Here is a 22,151-nt window from a genome sequence, read left to right as displayed (position 1 = left end):
CGTACATGCTAGATATCCCTCAGAAGATAAGAGTGTGTGTTATGGATTTGTATTCTCACCGTGTATCTCAGTCATGTCTTAGTTATCTAGTGTACTTAGCTAAGTGTTTTGTTTTGTACAGTTTTATAAAGGAGCTAGATTTTTACATTTTCAGAAAATGCAGTAGATGGGGGTGTTCTATGGGGTTTCCAGGGCATGGAAGGGTTGTAGGGTTTCATGGAAAACATTCTAGGGTGTTCTGGGTGGTTGCCAGGGTGTTGCTAGGGCTTTCTGGGTGGTTGCTTTCTTACTCTGTTGATCATTGTGTACATAAAATCTCAATTTCCACAATTGTTCTGATTGATTGTTAGAATGTTGCTATGCTGTTGTTAGGGTTTTCTGGGTGGTTGCCAGGGCGTTGCTAGCCTAGGGTGTTCTGGGTGGTTGCTTTCTTACTATGTTGATCACTGTATGCATTAAATCTTCATTTCCCACAATTGTTCTGATTGGTTGTTAGCATTTTGTTATGTATTTCTAGGGTTTTCTGGGTGGTTGCTAGGGCGTTGCTAGGATGTTTTGTGTGGCTGCTAGGGCGTGGCTTGGGTGTTCTGGGTGGTTGTTAGGGCGTGGCTTGGGTGTTCTGGGTGGTTGTTAGGTAGTTGTATTACTCCATTGATCATTGTACAGTATGCATAGAATCATAATTTCCACATTTGTTCTAATTTGGTTGGTAGCATGTTGCTATGCAGTTACTAGGGTGTTCTGGGTGGTTACTAGGGCGTTGCTAGGGTGTTCTGGGTGGGTGTTAGGTAGTTGTCTAACTCCTAGATCATTGAATGCACAGAATCCTCATTTCTGCATTTGTTCTGGTTCATAACATCTGGTTTTGCAGTTGCTAGGATGTTCTGGTTGGTTGCAAGGGCATTGTTTTAGTCTGTTGCACATAATCTTCATTTTCACATTTGTTCTAATTGATTATTAGCTTGCTGCTATGCAGTTTCTTGGGTGTTTTAATCAGTTACTAGGGTGCTCTGGGTGTTTACTTGGTGATTTTCTTACTCTTTTGATTATATTATAGATATAATCCTTATTTCCATTTTTTTTTCTGATTGGTTGCTAGCAAGTAGCTATGCAGTGTCTAGGGTTTTCTAACTCCTTTGATCATTTCATGCATAGAATCCTCATACTAGCACAAAAGTGTTAAGTGTGATGATCTGTACTTAGGCTACTTTCAGTTAGTCTGTAGATTAGCGTGCAGCAGCTGAGGTAGTCTAGCGGTTTGGCGCTAATCTGGAATCTGCCGTCGTTAAGGGGCGGAGAAGACTTCTCCCCTGCGGAGCTCGAGGAGGCTGCGAGCGCAGGGAGTTTGATTCCCCGCTCTTGGCTGTAATGAAGTTTGACATTTCGTTTGGAGAGAGCAGCGGCGTGTGCCTGCCCATGCCTTGATTAGCGCTCTCTAATTGACAATAATAAGAAGGAAGTAGTGATTGTGTTCTGCACACTTTTTTCATCATTAATTGCAGCCATTGCCATTGATTACGGACGGGGGTTGCTCACTCGGCTGCTGTGTCAAGGGGTAGGAGTGGAGGGAGGGGGGGCGTTGTCGGCTTTGTCGCAAAATTACCGTCCGTACCCGCTAGCTCTCGAATTAGCTACTGGGAGAATTAGAAGTTTCTCCTCACGTACGTCTGGAAGAAAAAATTGAGAGCTATTAAGAAATGAGTTAATGTTCTTTGTTCACACCCTCCAATCTTTCCGTGCTCACCCACAGCCCTCGTCTCCAGAACCGTGCTGTAAAGTGCCGTTTCCCGCGGGGACGCTAACGGTCGCTAATCGCAGGTTAGCTGACCACCTTATTTCCTACTGCTACCTGAAGAGTGCTTACAGCTAAGCTCAGGTTAGGCTGTAAATGGATTCTGATCCCTTGCATACTTCAATTTACCTCACCTTAGACTCTGCTTTCGCAAAAGTTACTTGATTTCCAGTTAAAATCAGGGTTCCTACACGGTTTGAAAAAGTATAGAATAAGCTTCTGATCTGGAAAAGTTTAGAAAAAAGAAAACGTATTTCCAGACTATTATCCCTATTCAGTTTTCTATATAATATAAATAATTTCTACAAATAAATGTATCATGCAAGCTGAATGATTTCATGGCAAAAGTTTAGTGGTCGTTTTGTGATTGTCGAACACGACTGAATGAATTCAAGGCACGCATTTCCATTATGCAAAACTGTTTGTCTTTACCATAAGAGAGTCTCTTAAACTTCACTAAATGAATGTGCGTGTGCGTGTGCCTTTATTTTCTCACAAAGAATTTAGCAAAGTTACGTTCGTAGCGCTGCAATGTTAGCGGTTCCCATGAGGCATTAAAAAACATTGCACCAAAAATCTATATATTTAGATTTTTTTTAATACATGTTTTCTGGAAAAAGGGAGATTTTCAACCATTCAGAGCTAGTCTGCTATTGCTATGAAAATTGCAGGTCAGTATTGTTAAAATTGACCAATTGAACAGTCTAAATGTACAGATTGAACCCAAGTGCATTTTTACCAATTTAATCATGTTTAACGAAAATAAATGTTTATTATTTTCAAGGATATTACCAGCTATCTTATATATTAGAAGTTGTTTTATATTAGATTTGAAATAAATGTGTGTATGTATGTATATAGGATATCGGGGTAGCATATTAATCAGTTTTCTCCAGTTCCATGGCATAACACAAAGTACCATTGTGTTTGTAGCCATGTACCTTGGTATTGTCATCGCCGTAACATGGCGTTTTTTGGATTAGCGACGACTCTGTAAACAGACGTTCAGATGATTCATCTGAGGTCTGGTGTGAGGGACAAGGGCAGCCCTTGACTGTTAACCTCCACCTACACACACAATGCCACTGCTGTCACAGCCGCTGATGGCCACTCTTCTGTGTGTGTGTGCGAGAGCTTCTGCATGTGTGTACGTGTGTGAACAGTATTCTCAAGAAGCCCTCTACCCCCAGCTGTCTGCTGTAGCTAATGATTGGTCCCAGGGGGGCTGTTGGGAAGAGGAGTGTAGAAATTGAAACAGACGTTCGCGTCCCTGCCACAACGTGTGTGGCAGCTGGGAGCGCCGCTCTGCCATTCAGCACGAGGGAGGGTGAGCAGACTTTTAAAGTCATGAATATCAATGGTGAACACAGAGTCAGTGATGAAGCATCAACTGCCAACCTGCCGTGTTTCCAGCGAGCTTATATCACTTTATCTGCTTTGTAGTGCCTAAACGGCATTCATGGTAAACATAGTGATCTTGGGCTAAGAAAGAGGCCTTAAGTGGAAGTTCTACCATTGATGATTTTTTGTTTGTTTTTATGACTGATAGAAATCTTGTTATAATTGACCAATTAAACAATATACATTGGCTGATACCCAAGTGCATATATATATATATATATATATATATATATATATATATATATATATATATATATATATATACCCTATATATATATAACCCTAACCCTATATATATATATATTACATTTATAAATTTATAAAAAGATGATTAATGAAATTTAAGTTAGTATCAGTTAAGTTAGCATAATATATATATATATATATATATATATATATATATATATATATATATATATATATATATATATATTTTTTTTTTTTTTTATATTTATTTATTTATTTATTTATTTATATGAATATATTCACGTGTGTCTCTGCTTAAAATTCATTTGTCACACCACAGTATCGCTTATAATTAACTAGTTAAAGCAAAAGGTGATTATTATGGTGAAAAAGAAAGGTTCTAGCTACACTTTCCCTTATGAATTAATGTATGTAATGTAATGTATTAATTTGATCCTATAATCCTGACATTGATTTTAAAAAAGCTCATGGACATCTCATGCGTCATCTACCGTTTACAAATCCATTTATGCATTTACATACCGCGGTGACATTATCATTAGGACGAATCTTTCTTGCGTATCTTTGATAAAGATAAAGCAACAATATTGATTGAGAATTATCGTAATTGTGTAACGGGGCTAATTGTTAAACCCTCTAATTTGTCTCTTGCCATGTGTAATTAAGCTCAAATCCCACAGTGCATTTGAGTAATCCTCCGCTTCATCATTTATTCATTATCAAGCTGTTCTTATTAAACACCTCAATCATAATTATTAACCGCGTCTTATCAATAAAACAACAAATTGCATCGGTTTACCAGATGAAACTGCAGCCGCACAGAAATGTAGGAGGGAAACTGAACTGTTAAAGATAGCATTAGCTACACGCTAAACTCATCTGTGCCTGCGGCGGATTGGGTGTCTGTAGTTTATCCTCCTGTACCCCCTGCGCGCCTCCATCTCTCTCTCTCTCTTTAAAGAGCACGCTAGCCTCCAGATCCCTCAAGGTAAACCCCCAAATTACGCCTAATGTTCTACACAGGCTAATGGTTGTCAGTGCCATTAGAATATGCGTTATTTGGCTCCGCGGGTTTCATACACTCCCAGACCCGACCGTTGTCGCGCGCACACACACATTTACACACGCACACACTCTTATACACCCCAGGCCTGTGGAGATGAATGGAGTTTGCAACACTACAATGAGCTTTTGATGCCAAGACAATGGAGGAGGCTGCCCACATCTGACACACTGTGTGTGCGAGTGTGTTTCTGAGGGCCACTAACAATATGGGGTCCACTTTGCCGGGCCCTGCTGCCCCTGGGCTGGTCGGGGGGTTGTGGGTAATAGTGTCCCGAGGGCGCCCAAAAATGATGTGGAAGTGTCATGAAGCTCAGAAAGATGGCCGTGGCTTCCCCACTGACACCCCCTGTTCTTACCGCGTCGCCCCGTCACAGAAACACACTGGCGTGGAGCGGCAGGTTAATATCACTTATATAAAATCACCTTACACCCGAACCCAACCTCTCGTGTGCTTGGATGCTCGTGTGGCCTCTCCCATTACAGCGGCGCTCCTCGGGCAAGACCAAATCATCATTTGTTACTCGAGCACGTCCCCTTCTCGTCAAGCTAATCGAGGTGAAACGGAGGTGTGGTTCATCTCTTGTTGTTCTCTGGGGTTGTGGATCTTCACTTGTCCTGTAAAGGGTACGAAATTAATGTAAAATCGTCAATCGACCTGTAATCTGTTGAGGATTTTGATCAATTTTGTGTTTCGCTAGAAAGCCAGAACTTTTAGTTTTTTATTATTGTTTTGTTTTAATGTCTTTCTTGATTTTATGTATATGTACACACAATATAATATAATATAAGGTTACACTTTATTTTAAGGTGTCATTGTTACAGTGTAATTATATATTTGAGTACTGAGTAATATTAAGCAACTACATGTACTTACTATAGGGTTTAGGGTAGGATTAGGATTTGGTTGAGGGTTAGTTGCGTGTAATTATGCATAATTTACTGTTTTTACTATGGTAAGTACATGTAGCATATGTAACAAGGACAAAATACATATACAAAATAAAATAAAGTGTTACCTAATACAATATAATGCAAAACAATTATTACTTTATTTTTATATTAAATATATCTTACATATGTTTTTATTATTGTTATTTTAATAATATACACATTAAAATATTTAATATATAATAAAACATTTAATGTGTATATATTATTAAATTATGTACAGACAGATGGATAGATAGAAAGATAAATAAATAGACACATATATTTACAAACTTTTGTTAGATGTGATTAATCATGATTAATCAATTTGACAGCACTAATTATATATTTTTATACATATGTGTTTTTATTATCATTATTATTAGTTTATTAATATATACATTAACATTTAATTCATATATATATATATATATATATATATATATATATATATATATATATGAATTAAATATTTGTATATATAAAAATATTATATACTTTTTTTATTTATTAAAATGTATTATGCAAATACTAATACATTGTTTTTGTTAGTTTTTAAAAAAATATTTACATTGCATTATATAAATATATGTATGTACAAAGCTTGACATTAACACCCGAGGATTTCAGCGGTGGCGTGTGTAACTCAGTCACTCCTACTAGCCACTTTGGATTTACATTTACATGCATTTTACACTTTACATTTGTCAATTGTAGTCTTTTAAAAAGACGTCTGAAATAATAAACTAAGTTGAATCTAGTGTTTTTTCAAAACATATCTATACTGAAATATCTGAAACTCTTCCGCAGGATATACAATACCAGCTGTGCGTTCTCGCTCTCTAATCTCTGCGACAGCGAGTTGACACACAAACCCACATCTTTTTACTCACTCGTTTCATTTGCTCCGGATGAATATTGTTGGTGTTACAGGGCTTGAATTTTGACGAGGGATTGTGCGTATTAAGCATAATTTTATATATATTGGCTATATAAAACAGTATAATGGATCCGTGCGTCAAGTCTTAAAGTGACAGCAGCCTAATATACCGGCTTCCAAATTATGAGAAAATATAAAAATATCTATATGGCAGTTTTTCCCTATGGTATCGATGTCAAAATTGGGGCCAGTGAAAATGCTGAGTGGCTTGTAACTTTGGAAAACCACTAGCCACAGTGGCTGGTGAGCAAAAAAGTTAATGTCAAGCCCTATATATATACTAAAAAATTTAATGTGTATAAATATTATTAAAATAATAACATAATAATACTTATTACTTATCATTAGTTCAGGTAAGAGACTCTGTTGACTGAACTTTATGTCTGTTTTCCTTCCTCCAGCCAATGGGATGACAGATCCTCTCAGCTCCGCCCCTGGCATGAGCAGCGCCACCAGTCCCAAACTTGAGCCTCCGCCGTCACCTCATGCCAACCGCAAGAAACACAGGCGGAAAAAGAGCACGGGCATCACCAAACCAGACGGGCTTTCTGCAGGAAATGAAGGTAAAGGGACGCAAAACTGTTTGTGTTATTTGTAAGAAAAAAATTCCATGTACCATTTCTCACTATCCCATTGGTTCACAAAACAACATAAACAGCAGTAGATTTGCAGGCATCAGTAGCAGTTTTAGCAGGTGTAGGTTTGTTTTAGTGAGAAAATGCTATCAAATAAAAAAAGTCCAGTTGGCCTGTGGCTAATAAAGTAATTTAATCCTTTTCTGAATTAGAAAACACTTCGATTTGATCCATTGTTCTGTGCCATGTGCAACAAAGATGATGTGTCATGAACACGGTGCCACTTTGGTTTTATTGCCCGTCCCAATGACAAATACAGTCTCCTAATTGGTTGTTATTGAGGAAACAAAAGCACATCCCTCAGGCTATTCTGTTGCCAATAGGCAAAATCCATCAACTAGATGGACGCTGTCCATCAATGACGGTCACTGGTGCTTCCTAATAAATTAGTTGTTTTTTTTGGAAAATCATTTTTTTAATACACATACAGCCAATGTGCGACTTTGACATCACACAAAGACCATGATCAAGCACTTAAAATATAAATAAATGTCTGTAGATGGTATAAAGACATTAGCATTTAAACGTCTTTTTTATCCATTTTTATTGTTTTTCCCTTCTTTTCAGACAGAAGCTCTTTAGCTCATCCTAAACGTTACCAGAATCAAGTTTAATTGTGTTTTTTCATGAGCTAGAATAGCCTCAAATGATCCAGCTTCACTATTGTGACTATTTTATTGGTTTTAAATGCGTATGAACGACATTACAAGCTCAAGGGATCACAGACATGGTCGTTTCCCATCGCAGCACTGATAAGGAACGAGTTAAAGACGTTCTTAGCGTTCGTTCTGTCTCATTACGTGTGGTATAATTGACAGTTCCTCAAGAATATGAGGTCGAACCTTTGATTTACTTAAGCTTTACTTGGTCATCTGGCAGAATAACAGAGGCGGATTGTGTGTGCGGACAGAGTTTGGTGAGAACTTCCATCATGAACATCGTCGTCTTCGCCTCTCCACAGTCTGAAAGGTTCTATTAGTGTGCGCTTGTCTGTTCTAGTGAGTGCATGCAGAATACAGACATATTGCTTAAGTATGAGAATCACTCATATGGAGCAAGTAGTATCTACTGAAGGCAGAGGAGTAGGAGGGGTGTAGGGGGAGCTTGGATCCTTGAATAAATTGCTATCAGTTTATCTCATTTACGGGGCAATCAAAAGCGCCGAATGCTGGCAGAAATCGAATTTTAGCTGTTGTGAAGCATCATAAATCAAATGTGCTGTCGCTCTCTAAGAAGGTAAGGCAACTTTTTTGTTCTTTGCTTCGTGAGCGAACGTCTCCGGGAAGTCTGGAAGATATTTACAGCTCTGATTCACGAATAGTCTTAGGCAGTTGATGGTTTTACGTATACATCCACAATTAAGACGTGCTTGGACAACTAAATGAATTGTTGAGGGCAAAAGTTTGCTTGCTGGGAGCATTGAGAAAGCTCATAGTGAATTAGTTCATTTCAGTGCTGATTCACTGATTCTTCTGAATGAATCCATTAGATTCAAGCAGGCCATGACCATTTAAACCGTGTAGGCCCTGAATTTGAGTTCAAGTGTAAGTTTAATCTAACAGCAAACAGGCCTTTAATTCCTCTGCACACAGAGACTCTCCATTTGAACAGCTTCAGTGGAGCATCTCCTCCATTCCTGCTGGATGAACAGCGGTATAATGAACATCTCAGGTGCTTACAAGATGATCCAGGGTTCCCACTGAGTCGACTGACAGGAGCTTTAATGCCTTTCTTTGCAACAGCACCTTTATCTTCACTCACGTACAGTAAAAAGATCTGCTCTGCTCGTCTGATCTTGATTAATCTGGGCTATTTTCCTGTAGTCTTCCATGCACTCTTTACAGATCTATTTATTTCAAAGAGTTGCATTGTCATTGCAGAACTTTTTTTCTTATATAGCAAATAAAATTAAATATAACATAAAATGATATTGTATTGAATGCGTTATAGTGTGCTGTTTAAAATGTGAATCACAAATTGTGTACTTTCTGAATAATAATTCAATTTTTTAAATGAGCTTTATCTTAACATATATTATAGTTATTAGTTATTTAAATTGTAAATATTAAATCTAATTTATTATTAGTATAGTATAACAGTAGTATGTTATTATTATTACTAGTTGTTTAAAAATATAATTACATTATTACATTTTTAAATATGAAATATTTAATCTAATTTTTTATTAATAATATATTATTATTGATAAAAATAATAGTAATTGTTGTTATGATTATTATTATTATTATTTGTTTTTATATATATATATATTTACAATTATTTTAATATTGCATATGAAATATTTAATCTAATATATTATTATTAATAATAAAAATAATAGTAACTATTATTGTTGTTATTTAGTATATATAATCATGTTTATATGTTTATATATGTTTATATATATATATATATATAATTACATTTTAATATATTTAAATATTAATTTTCATTTAATTTATTATTATTATTGTTATTATTATGGTTTTACTCTTGTAGTCTAATGATCATTTAGTTAATATTGTGGCAGAAAATTAAATATAATTAAATATCATTTCTACTTCGATTATTGAAAATCAAAACTAATAATCAATAAAGGTCAAATAAAATATCAGACAATCTCTGATTACAGCTGATTAAGGCCGAATCAGTTTCTCACCTTACCTTTAATCTAAATACAAAGATCAATAGTTTTAACTTTTAAACTGTTTTACACTAATATAATGCTGTGCATGTGGCATTACTAGTTTTGATCCTGCAGGCTGATAAATACACGTGCCCAGTTTGCAGACACTAGACAGCCAACAGCGGATGAAGCTTCATGTGTTTTTAGACTGGTGCTGGTGGTTCCTCGTACCCCTGTGTCTCTGTTATACCTTTTAAAGAAGATAAAATGTGATTGCACAAATATATTTGTACATTCATGCGCATCAGGTCATTGTTGGAGTGTTTCTGTCTGCATTTACCTTCAGTTCATTGTTTGAAGTGTGTGTGTGTACATAGGGGGTGTTTTTGTTTACACTGTGTGTGTGTCTGATGGAGACGCTGAATGCGTTCTCGCCTCCTCAGTGTTTGGCCCGTATCCCCCCAGGCCCGTGTCAGTAATGGGCGCGTGCTGATTGCTCTAATACAGGTTAGGAATATTGCCTTTAATGATGTGTAAAATGAGCAAACGCCACTGCTGACATTTACAGATGGCACAGGCTGGTCTGGTTCCTCCCAGCTGCCCGTTAATTCTTACACACCAGCTAGCATCTCTATAGGCCCAGTCCTGTTTAGTGTACTAGCACACATGTGTTGGATTCAAGGTTTCGGAGTTTTTAAAGCAACACACACACACACACACCTTGACTTAAAGCCCTCGCGGCTTTGTGCCGGCGCTGATTTGATGGATTTGTGGTCGCGTGGCGGAGTGCTCTGACAGAATAGCAATCGGGTCACACTGGCAGGTCCAGATGTGGTACCGGAGCAGGCGTGTGACCCAGAGGGCGTTTGGAGTAGAAGCATCTGCCTCGATTAGACACGATGCACTTGAGTAAATGTTGTAACTTTCTCTCTCTCTCTCTGTGCTAATTTGCTTTTTTTTTTAAATTTCGGGTTGAAATGGATCTCAACTTAAAGGCCAAAATCGACTTAGTGTCCCAGTAAGTGTTACTGGTCTTACTGTGCATGATTTACAGTACACATTACTTAAAACAAGAAAAAATGTTTTCTGCATTTCTGCTTGGAAAAATCAAACGTTTCACCCCTTCATCTGATCAGATCCTGATGGATGAGATCAAGTCCCGCCCGACTTAATTTGCATAACTCTAAGCGTACTATTAAATCACTAGTAGATTGACAGTAAAGACGTTTAAAATGTTAAAGATGATTTCTATTTCAAATAAATGCAATTTAATGTTCTATTCATCAAAGAATCCTGAAAAATGTATCACGGTTTACACAAAAATTTTAAGCATCACAACTGTTTTTAAAATTGATTATAATAATAACTGTTTCTTGATCAAATCATCATATTAGAACGATTTCTGAAGGATCATGTGACACTGAAGACTGGAGTAATGATGCTGAAAATTCAGCTTTGCATTACAGGAATAAATTACGTTTTAAAACGTATTCAAATAGAAAACAGTTATTTTAAATCGTAATAATATTTGATAATATTTCTGTTTTTACTGTAATTTTGATCATATAAATGCAGCCTTGTTGAGCCTTTAAAAAAAAAACATTTTTTAAAATCTTATCAACTCCAAACCTTTGAACATTCTGTAAATGCAGAAAGAATATAAACATGAATGAATGATTGCAAGGGCCAGGAGAAGAGGAGGAGAGAAAGACTGTGGTTTTAGATTTTGTTATCTTTCTTTTATTGTAGCGTATTAATTAAGGTAAGTTGTTTCTGCCCTCTTTGCCTCCAGTCCCTCAGATTGGATTTTAACTGGATGTAGTCAGGCAGAACCTGCTCGGCTCCGTCTCATTACTGCTAGTTTCTGAACACCAGTGGCTGATTGGGAGCTTGTGTTATTGCACATTTTACATCAACAGACCTCAGAGTCTGTTGGTAATTTTTTTAGAGAATATGCTTTCTTATTTTCCTATAGTGCAGCGCATTTTCACTTTTATTCTCTTGGACCTACACCTACCAGTCATACGTTTGGGACACACATACAAATGCTTTACTATGACTATTTTTCTGATTTTCGATTTAAAGTCAAGTCATCAATACTGTGAAATTATGGGAACAACCAACAAATATTAAACAAAGTAAAATTATCTTATATCAGAGCTTCTCCTTCTGTCTAGAATCTAGCTCTGCTCATTCTTGAGATTCACTCAACCAGCATTATGAAGATGCTTTTAAATAATTTATATTTAATAAAATTTAAATGAAAGAAGTACCAGGTTGGACCTTCTTTTGCCTTCATAACTACCTTTATTCTTCATGGCAAAGATTCAACAGGGTGCTGGAAACATTCATCAGAGATTTTGGTCCATACTGACATGATGATGCTGAAGATTTGTCAGCTGAGCATCCATGATGAAATCTCTCGTTCCACCACATCTCAGAGCTGCTCTATTGACTGAGATCTGTGACTGTAGAGGTCGTTTGAGTTCAGTGAACTCACTGTCATGATCAAGAAACCAGTTTGAGATGATTTGAGCTTTGTGGCATGCCAGGTTATCCTGCTGAAGGTAGCCATCAGAAGATGTGTACACTGTGGTCATAAAGAGATGGACACGGTCAGCAACAATACTCAGGTAGACTGTGGCGTTTAAACGATGCTCAATTGGTACTTAAGGCTCAAAGTGTGCCAAGAAAATGTCCTCCACATCATTACACCACCAGCAGCCTGAACTGTTGATATGAGGCAGGACGGATCCATGCTTTCATGTTGTTTTCGCCAAATCCTGACCAGACCATCTGAATATCGCAGCAGAAATCCAGATGAAGTTTTCTCATATTTTCCATTGGTGAGCCTGTGTGAGCCTCAGTTCTCTGTTCTCAGCTGACAGGAGCGTCACTGGTGTGTCTTCTGTAGCTCTTCTGCTCCAAGGTTTGAAGTGTTGTGTGTTAAGAGATGCTCTTCTGCTCCAAGGTTTGAAGTGTTGTGTGTTCAGAGATGCTCTTCTTCTCCAAGGTTTGAAGTGTTGTGTGTGTTCAGAGATGCTCTTCTTCTCCAAGGTTTGAAGTGTTGTGTGTTCAGAGATGCTCTTCTTCTTCAAGGTTCGAAGTGTTGTGTGTGTTCAGAGATGCTCTTCTGCTCCAAGGTTTGAAGTGTTGTGTGTGTTCAGAGATGCTCTTCTTCTCCAAGGTTTGAAGTGTTGTGTGTTCAGAGATGCTCTTCTTCTCCAAGGTTTGAAGTGTTGTGTGTTCAGAGATGCTCTTCTGCTTCAAGGTTTGAAGTGTTGTGTGTTCAGAGATGCTCTTCTGCTCCAAGGTTTGAAGTGTTGTGTGTTCAGAGATGCTCTTCTGCTCCAAGGTTTGAAGTGTTGTGTGTGTTCAGAGATGCTCTTCTGCTTCAAGGTTTGAAGTGTTGTGTGTTCAGAGATGCTCTTCTTCTCCAAGGTTTGAAGTGTTGTGTGTGTTCAGAGATGCTCTTCTGCTTCAAGGTTTGAAGTGTTGTGTGTTCAGAGATGCTCTTCTGCTTCAAGGTTTGAAGTGTTGTGTGTTCAGAGATGCTCTTCTGCTTCAAGGTTTGAAGTGTTGTGTGTTCAGAGATGCTCTTCTGCTTCAAGGTTTGAAGTGTTGTGTGTGTTCAGAGATGCTCTTCTTCTCCAAGGTTTGAAGTGTTGTGTGTTCAGAGATGCTCTTCTTCTTCAAGGTTTGAAGTGTTGTGTGTTCAGAGATGATCTTCTGCTTCAAGGTTTGAAGTGTTGTGTGTTCAGAGATGCTCTTCTTCTCCAAGGTTTGAAGTGTTGTGTGTTCAGAGATGCTCTTCTTCTCCAAGGTTTGAAGTGTTGTGTGTTCAGAGATGCTCTTCTTCTCCAAGGTTTGAAGTGTTGTGTGTTCAGAGATGCTCTTCTGCTTCAAGGTTTGAAGTGTTGTGTGTTCAGAGATGCTCTTCTTCTCCAAAGTTTGAAGTGTTGTGTGTTCAGAGATGCTCTTCTTCTCCAAGGTTTGAAGTGTTGTGTGTTCAGAGATGCTCTTCTTCTCCAAGGTTTGAAGTGTTGTGTGTTAAGAGATGCTCTTCTGCTTCAAGGTTTGAAGTGTTGTGTGTTCAGAGATGCTCTTCTGCTCCAAGGTTTGAAGTGTTGTGTGTGTTCAGAGATGCTCTTCTGCTTCAAGGTTTGAAGTGTTGTGTGTTCAGAGATGATCTTCTGCTTCAAGGTTTGAAGTGTTGTGTGTTCAGAGATGCTCTTCTTCTCCAAGGTTTGAAGTGTTGTGTGTTCAGAGATGCTCTTCTTCTCCAAGGTTTGAAGTGTTGTGTGTGTTCAGAGATGCTCTTCTTCTCCAAGGTTTGAAGTGTTGTGTGTGTTCAGAGATGCTCTTCTGCTTCAAGGTTTGAAGTGTTGTGTGTTCAGAGATGCTCTTCTGCAGACCTCTGTTGTGGTTGTTTGAGTTACTGTTGCCTTTCTATCAGCTGAACCAGTCTCTCCATTCTCCTCTGACCTCCTCATGCACTGCTCACCGGATATTTTCTCTTTTTTGAACATTCCCTTTAAACCCTAGAGATGGTTGTGTGAAAATCCCAGTAGATCAGCAGTTTCTGAAATACTCAGACCAGCCCGTCTGGCACCAACAACCATGCCACGTTCAAAGTCACTTACATCATCTTTCTTCATCATTCTGATGCTCAGCTTGAACTTCAGCAGATCGTCTTGACCTTGTCTACATGCTTCCGTGTGATTGGCTGATTAGATATTTGTGTTAACAATCAAATTGAACAGGTGTATCTAATTCCATAAATTCCAACTAGTTTTGGTTGTATAATATATCTGCTAGTTTGAGTTAATAATTTATTGACTTTTGTGCTTTTAATTGCTTTGTGTAAAACATCAATAATCTGTAACCTAAAGAATTGTGCATTTGATTGCAGTTTTATTTGAAGCTAACATTTTGATTAGTTCAAAAATTGGAATTATTGATCTTGACATACAACAATTCATTCAATTCATTTGACATCAACAGTTCATTTTCTGAGAAGTGAAATTGTCAGGTGATTTTCCTTTTGACTGAACTACTGTTGATTCGGATAGCATTTTGAGTTTAAATGCTATGCAAGTCAAGACAACAAATGTTTTTACATTGCTTCAACTCATCAAAATAAGTTAAGCAATTTTCAAATTTTTGTCATGTTATACAAGATTCAACTAATTTAGTTTAATGTAATTTAAATGACTTAGCCTAAACATCCAAGTTGATTGTACTTTTAGGCAGAAATGTTTTTTTCACAGTGTAGATTTTAAATCCCAGACACACTGAGCATCTCAGAACTCAAATTCTCTGCCTTGTTTTAGAAATAAACTTTCACACTCCTTTTTATTAAAGAAATATTACCGAAGTAACAATTACTGTAATTTTGTTTTCTGCTTAACAACTAAAGCACAAAAAGAATTTGGCTTAGCTTTTATTTTCTGTGGTTTCAAACATCAGAAACAGATTTTTCTTTCTTCTTTATTATAATTCCACATTGAAATTACCTGTTGTAATGGCTAATTTATCAGATGGCCAGCCAACAGAGTAATTGTTTGTGTTCGGATGCAGAGGTGTATAATCATTTGACAGTGGAATGCAAGATAATTGTTTTGCTGTTCATAATAGCAGACAGGAGAGAAACTATATCACAACAGCCAGAATGTTATCCAAATACAATATATTCCCTTCTGTGATACTAAAGTATGAAATAATAGCATTCAAATATGATGTTTGCACAATTTGTTCATTACTAAAAACAGAAGTTTTGAGTGGTTTAATTTATGCCAAAAATGAAATATGTTCCCTTATTTTGACCACTCTTAAAAAAAAAGATGTGATTCTGTATAGAACCCTAGGGTTCTCGACTCAATTTTAAAGAACACTTTATGCCGAAAAGGTTTTATATAAGGAGAAATAAAAACAATAATTACAAATAAATCCATAAAATGATCCATAATGGGAACCCCTAAAGGTTCTATGTATAAAGCGCCTGACAGACCCCTCTTTATAAAACCTTTCTTCTAGGAGTGTAGGAAACCTCCTAAATGAATTCTGGCAACCTTTGTTCGACATATTTATCCACATTGTGTATCCAGGCTTACGCTTGTGGTTCATTTCCAGCAAAAAGAAGCATGAAATGTAAACAAAGAAGAGAGATCAACTGGGGCGACGGACCTTCACCCTTTAGTCCTTGATTTAGACACAAAGCTGCTGGCTCTGTATTGATCCCTGACCTGGAGTCAAGTCCCGTGAATAAATCGGGTAATTGAGGAGGGTGTCAAACTAATTGGATTGTTGCCATTCGCTTGAGGCCAAGTTCTCTGCTGAAGTGAACGGGAGTCTTTTACAATGATACGCATGTGTTGAGCGGATCGGTTCAAGTCATCATATGGAGATTATTGATTGGAGATGAGAGTAGACTGAGATCTATATACTTCACATTCAAGATAAACCGCTGCCTTAAAACCCTACTCAACATCATTTCATTTGAATTTAAAGTTGTGTGCATAGTTTTTATGGAAGGCTGGACGGTATGATGGTAGAAATGTGTCATCTGGTAGAAATTTTGCTGTTTTGTTTATGGTAGATATATTAGATACCGAGCGGGACATGCCTCAATGTACCATTTAACAATAATTTGAATGAAAAATCTCATCTTTTGGTTTTTGTCCATTAAGTTTCAATAAATAAATAAAAAGATAAAGTAGCTTTCATTTATAAATTATGTAATTCATTGGACCATCAAAAATAGACATTAAATGATAATAATAATAATACAAATAATAAATAAAAGAATAAAATAAATACATAGAATACTTGTATAAAAACATAGAATCTTCAGATTACATTATTATAGCTAACCCATATATATATATATATATATATATATATATATATATATATATATATATATATATATATATATATCACAGTGTGGAAAGATTTAAATTAACAAAGAAAGAAAAAAATGAACAGGGTTGGCACATGACCTTGGTACTTCATGATAATTTCTCTAAAAATGAGACCTCAATAATATGTTAATGATAATTGACGGTGGGCGTCAATAAATGGTGTTATTTTGTGCATTTTAATGCTAATAAACGGCCTTTATTCTGTAAAACTACTGCAGTGATTGAGTCTGTGAACTTCTTTTCGCCTCATGCAGCTTCATCGGCCGCAATACTCGTGTGTGTAATCATCGTCACGTACACATCAAAGTAATCATGGTTTTGAAATGAATGTTGAGCAAATTGCAGAAATGATGGTCTGTTTTTCACCTCTCGCCCCTCATTTGAGCTCCGGAGAAACATTGCTGTACCTCGCGTGTGCTTTTGCGATGTGGAAATTACTGTGACCAGAATGATTAACCCACATTATATTCTATTTAGGCAGCTGCAATAATAATGAGTCTTCACTGGTAATGAGATAAGTACTCTAATAGATGTATTTACCTTTTTAATCACTTGGATTTTACGATGCTGATGAACAACAGCAACTGACACTAATCGCAGATACCCATAATGCACCTTGGATATTGGCCATTTAAATGTTTGTGTTTGCAGCCTTCAGTGAAGATGATCTCTAACTTGGAAATTATGGCATAGACAGTATATCCTTGTTTTTTTTGTTGTTGTTTTTTAATCTACAATTAAAAGTTTAATGTTTTTGTTTAATTTGAATCATTTATTTATTTTTATTAAGATATATTTACTTTTTATTTTCAATAAATATATATATAATTTTATAAATATTTCATATATATATATATATATTAGGGCTGTCAAAATTAACATGTTAATGCATGTGATTAATTTTTCCAGTTTAAGGCGTTACAAATATTTAACGCAATTAACGCAGCGTCCATTTTTTCCTACATACTTTAGCGTTACATCATATAACCAGGCTCTTATTCATGAAAATGCTTATAAAACATTTAAGCACAACAAGACACAAAAGAGAACGCCAAAAGTCGAGTATCCTCGCAAGCACAGTCTTAAATGAGTTAAATAAAGTCTTAAAGTGTTAATAATTATATATCAAACATCAAATATGTTCAGATGAAGTTGTGCCATGTTGCATAACATTTTTGCTTTCATTGTGGACCCACAAATCATTTGCACAGAAATTCTTGTCGTTTTCAGAACTGATCACTGTGTATAACCCATCTTACATTTGGTGTGTTTCAGAGCAAGAAGAGTCCTTTGAGTTCATCATTGTGTCGTTGACGGGTCAGATGTGGCACTTTGAGGCTTCCACGTTTGAGGAACGAGAACTCTGGGTGCAGGCCATTGAGAGCCAGATATTTGCCAGTCTGCAGTGCTGTGAGAGCAGCAAGAACAAGGTAAGATGGTATTATGTAAATGTTGGTACCGTGGAAATAGGTTAATATTGTTTTATGCACACTCAAATAAACCCCTCTGCTCTTTCCACATTGTAATATCTGAATTGTTATGGCACGTAGTCTCGATTAGGAAGCCAGAGTGATGCATTGACCATCCAGTCCATCAGGAACGTGAGGGGAAACAGCTTCTGTGCAGACTGTGACGCCCCCAGTGAGTGAGACACCCATTTCTGAACGTGAAGCTAGTCTCATTTCATTAGATATTTGCCATAATGTGATAAACTACAAATAGAATAATTAAACTACATTAAAATAATTGTAATAATTTTTGTTTTGTTTTGGATAGTTTCACCCACATTTGTACAAAATCCCAGTCTGGGATATGGAGTAGTTCACTCAAAAATGAAAATTTCCTGATTATTTATTCTCCCCAAGATGTATATTTCTTTCTTTTTCACAGCCGAAGAGAAATTTAGGTTTTGGAGGAAAACGTTCCTGGATCTTTTTTTATTTTTTTAATCTAATGCAAGGGAATGGTGGTGATGTAGGCAGGAAGAACCGCCCCATTGTTTACAAAGGAGTTTACATCCAGGATACACACACAAACTGACCATTTTAAAACTGAAACAAATACTAATATACATCAACGACAATTTGTTCAGGGCAGCGTTCCTTCTCCACACTTCTTGCTGCCTACGTCACCTTCCCAACGTGCATTTTTTTGGACCATCAAAATTGGTCTACATTGAGCACCATTTACTTGCATTAGATAGAGAAAATCCTGGAATGTTTTCCTCCAAAACCTTAATTTCTCTTCGGCTCAGGAAAGAAAGTCATGTACATCTTGGATGGCCTTGGTGTGAGTAAATAATCAGGAAATATTCATTGTTTGGTCAACTATTCCTTAAAGGTTGGCATAGTCATTGCTGAAAATGACCCATATCCGACCTTGAAATGTGTCCAATGCCGATTTGCTATGGTGCACTGAAATGTAATTGTCTCTGACCCTCAGATCCAGACTGGGCTAGTCTGAACCTCGGCGCTCTGATCTGTATCGAGTGCTCCGGGATGCACAGGAACCTGGGTACACATCTGTCCCGTGTGCGGTCTCTGGACCTGGACGACTGGCCGGTGGAGCTCAGCATGGTGATGACTGCCATCGGGAACGCCATGGCCAACAGCGTATGGGAGGGCTGTGTGGAGGAATACACCAAACCCGGGGTAGACAGCACCAGGTGGGTTCCCTGTCCAAAGCATTAGCTGGAAGTCAACAAATCCTCATGACCAGATTCTTTTGTCATAGGCTCCATGAATTCAAGCGACAACTCTGATTATAATAGATTATAAAGTTTGTTAACTGTTAAATGTCAAATTATTTTTGTTTTTGTGTTATTAGACAGGTTTCCATCCAGTTTGCTTGCAACTTTCCTTTTGATTCACAAACATCTTCCCAAACTTGTAATGAGAAGTATTTATTGTCAACAAAAAAAATAAGCTTTAAGGGCTTTCTGTGGTTTAACGTTTAAAGATGAATTGCATCTGGAGCAAACCTGGAGCTTTTTTTAAATTGCATTATGAATCACAGGTTTTATTTTGGTACCTTATTTTGTTCTTTACAAAACACTTTTTCACAAATTGTTTTTTCAATAAAACAATTAATCTTGAAACTCAACTGAAAACATAACTATTGACTTAATACTAAATAAATAATTGCCTACACACTAGTTTGCATAGACTAATACCAAATGGCAGCTCGTCTGGTCAATTTTAATAATGTTTGGAGTTGGACTTCAAGTTACATGAAAGTTTAATGAATGAAACGTTCTAAGAAAGTTTTGTTTTGCATTGTTTGACATTAAACATGGCAGCTTTAAGTATTAAAGAACGTGAAGTGTAGTATTGGAAGGGAAGAGGTTACAATGGACTCTTTGTTCAGGGTATGGAAGCATATTCTAGTAAGCCTTGCATCCAGTGTCAGTTATATGATCAATGACTGAATTGTGTCAAAGTGTTCACCCAATCATCGGTCCATTAGTGCTGTTTGAAGAAGATGAGATGCTTCAGGAGATAATAGGGTCCATAGACCATTGTCTGAAGCTGCTCACCTGCTCTGGTCCCAGGCCATGTCTCGAGGTGTTTCCCCCCTTTAAGCCTGACACGCGCTCTAACGTTCCCAATCTGTCTAATGACCTGGAGAAAAGAGTGTTTTTGGTGGCAATTAAGGACACTATTACAGTCCCAAAGCACTCCCCTTGGGGCTGAATTGAGAGCTCTCAATGGCTCTGACAGCTATCCATCACTCAGGGGGGGTGTATCAGTCACTCCTGAGGGTATGAATCCAGTCAGACACCTTGACACCACCTGGCCTGCCCGCCTGCTCTAATGCATCATAATGGACGACTGATTTTAATGCTAAAGCATTAGCTGCTGAACTGGATCATATGCCTTTATCTGTTTGATCAGGTTGAGAGATGCTATTGGATGGGTAGTTACTGATTTTTCTAAGTTTATAGCGCATAATTTGTCATGCATGTTTGTGTTACGGACATAAATGACGCCTAAAAGTATGTGGCTTGATGAGGAGAGATGTGTTATTACTTTTCTAAGTGATTGGACTTGGGATTGTCGCCTTGAACACCAGCACCACTCGGGTTTTCAAAATCCTGTTTGCTTTTATGCTATAGCCAATAACCAATAAGATGACCTATATATATATATATATATATATATATATATATATATATACATATATATATATATATATATATGGCTTCATTTATTAAAAAATATGTTTTTATTTATTTTTGCCATAAATATAGTCTTTGATGATGATGATATGGCAATACAAATTAATTAATTCCTTTAGAACTAGCATCTAAAAAGATATTTAACAGAGATTATATAAATATATATATGGTAACACTTTATTTTACAGTGTCCTTGTTACATATGTTACATGTACTTACCATAGTAATAACAGTAAATTGTGCATAATTACATTCAACTAACCAAATCCTAATCCTACCCTAACCCTATAGTAGGGTACATGTAGTTAATTACTATTACTCAGTACTTAAATATATAATTACACTGTAACAATGACACCTTAAAATAAAGTGTAACCATATATGTTATTGTGCATCCCTAGTTAATAGTGTTTTTTGTGTTTTTATCTGTTTTTATGATCATGTAATGGGTTGCATTTGCAAAAATATCTATTTTTCTATCTATAAATATCTATCTGCTGACTTAAATGTTTATATACTTTGTATACCTGCTATAATATCTGTTTACAAGACAGTGAAGTGACCTGCTGCTTCATAGTGTGCAAGACAGCATCAGGATTTCCCTCAGTGGAGAGCGTGAACAAAGATGTAACAACTGCCCTACAAAAGTGTGCGTGGCGCAGATAGCATGTAAAGGAAGATAGCCCTTTCGATCTACTCCCCACCTGGGGTGCTTCAGCTTTCTGTCTCTGTCTGTCTCTCTCTCTCCGTTCTTTTCTCTCACTCAGTGGCGAGTGATGGCTCACAGTTATCTATTGAGTGGTTGGCGGGCTGCAGCCGAGTGCTTTTGACTTGATGAAAGATTATTGATGCTGATATCCCCCCTCACACTTCAGTCGTCAGGACGGGCTCACTGCCGGAGGAGGGAATGTTTTTCATTGTCAGGAGAATCTGATGGTTCACGGCATCCTCCATTTCTCCCGTTCTCTCACTCGCTCACTCATTCTCTCACCCGCTTGGACAAAAACTGAAAATCTCATTACCGTCATAACTGATTTTCCTTAGCCAAAGAGTAATGGGTGAAACATAGTGTGTATTTAGAGTGCACATTTGTTCAATATGTAGTCATCAGGTTACATTTGTTTTGTTTTTTTCTCAATATGACAATAATTACTGGTGTAATTTGATTGCGTCATGTGTGTGTGTGTGTGTGTATACATATATATATATATATATATATATATATATATATATATATATATATATATGCATATGCATGCATACATACATAAATGCGCACACACACACATTCACATACATACATATATATATATATATATATATATATATATATATATATATATATATATATATATATATATATATATATATATATATATATATATAAAAAATCCATATATATATATATAAAAAAAAAAATCCAGAAATCACAATGTATGATTTTTTAACTATTTATTT

General features: G+C 36.7%; 1 protein-coding gene across 3 annotated transcripts in view; it reads left to right on the top strand.

Annotated features, from left to right (window-relative positions):
• Positions 1–22,151, top strand: part of agap3 (ArfGAP with GTPase domain, ankyrin repeat and PH domain 3) — a 161,664-nt gene that overhangs the window by 123,759 nt on the left and 15,754 nt on the right. For all 3 annotated transcript variants that reach the window (XM_084102634.1, XM_084102635.1, XM_084102633.1), the window contains exons 13-16: positions 6,734–6,895; positions 17,792–17,946; positions 18,067–18,157; positions 18,959–19,181. In XM_084102634.1, coding sequence (XP_083958760.1) covers positions 6,734–6,895; positions 17,792–17,946; positions 18,067–18,157; positions 18,959–19,181 — 631 coding nt within the window. The remainder of the gene's footprint in view (positions 1–6,733; positions 6,896–17,791; positions 17,947–18,066; positions 18,158–18,958; positions 19,182–22,151) is intronic.

This window comes from Abramis brama (assembly GCF_963993115.1).
Source record: "Abramis brama genome assembly, chromosome: 24".
NCBI classification, from domain to species: Eukaryota; Metazoa; Chordata; class Actinopteri; order Cypriniformes; family Leuciscidae; genus Abramis; species Abramis brama.
The sequence above is the reverse complement of the archived record's forward strand: the minus strand, read 5'-3'. Positions and strand labels throughout refer to the sequence as shown.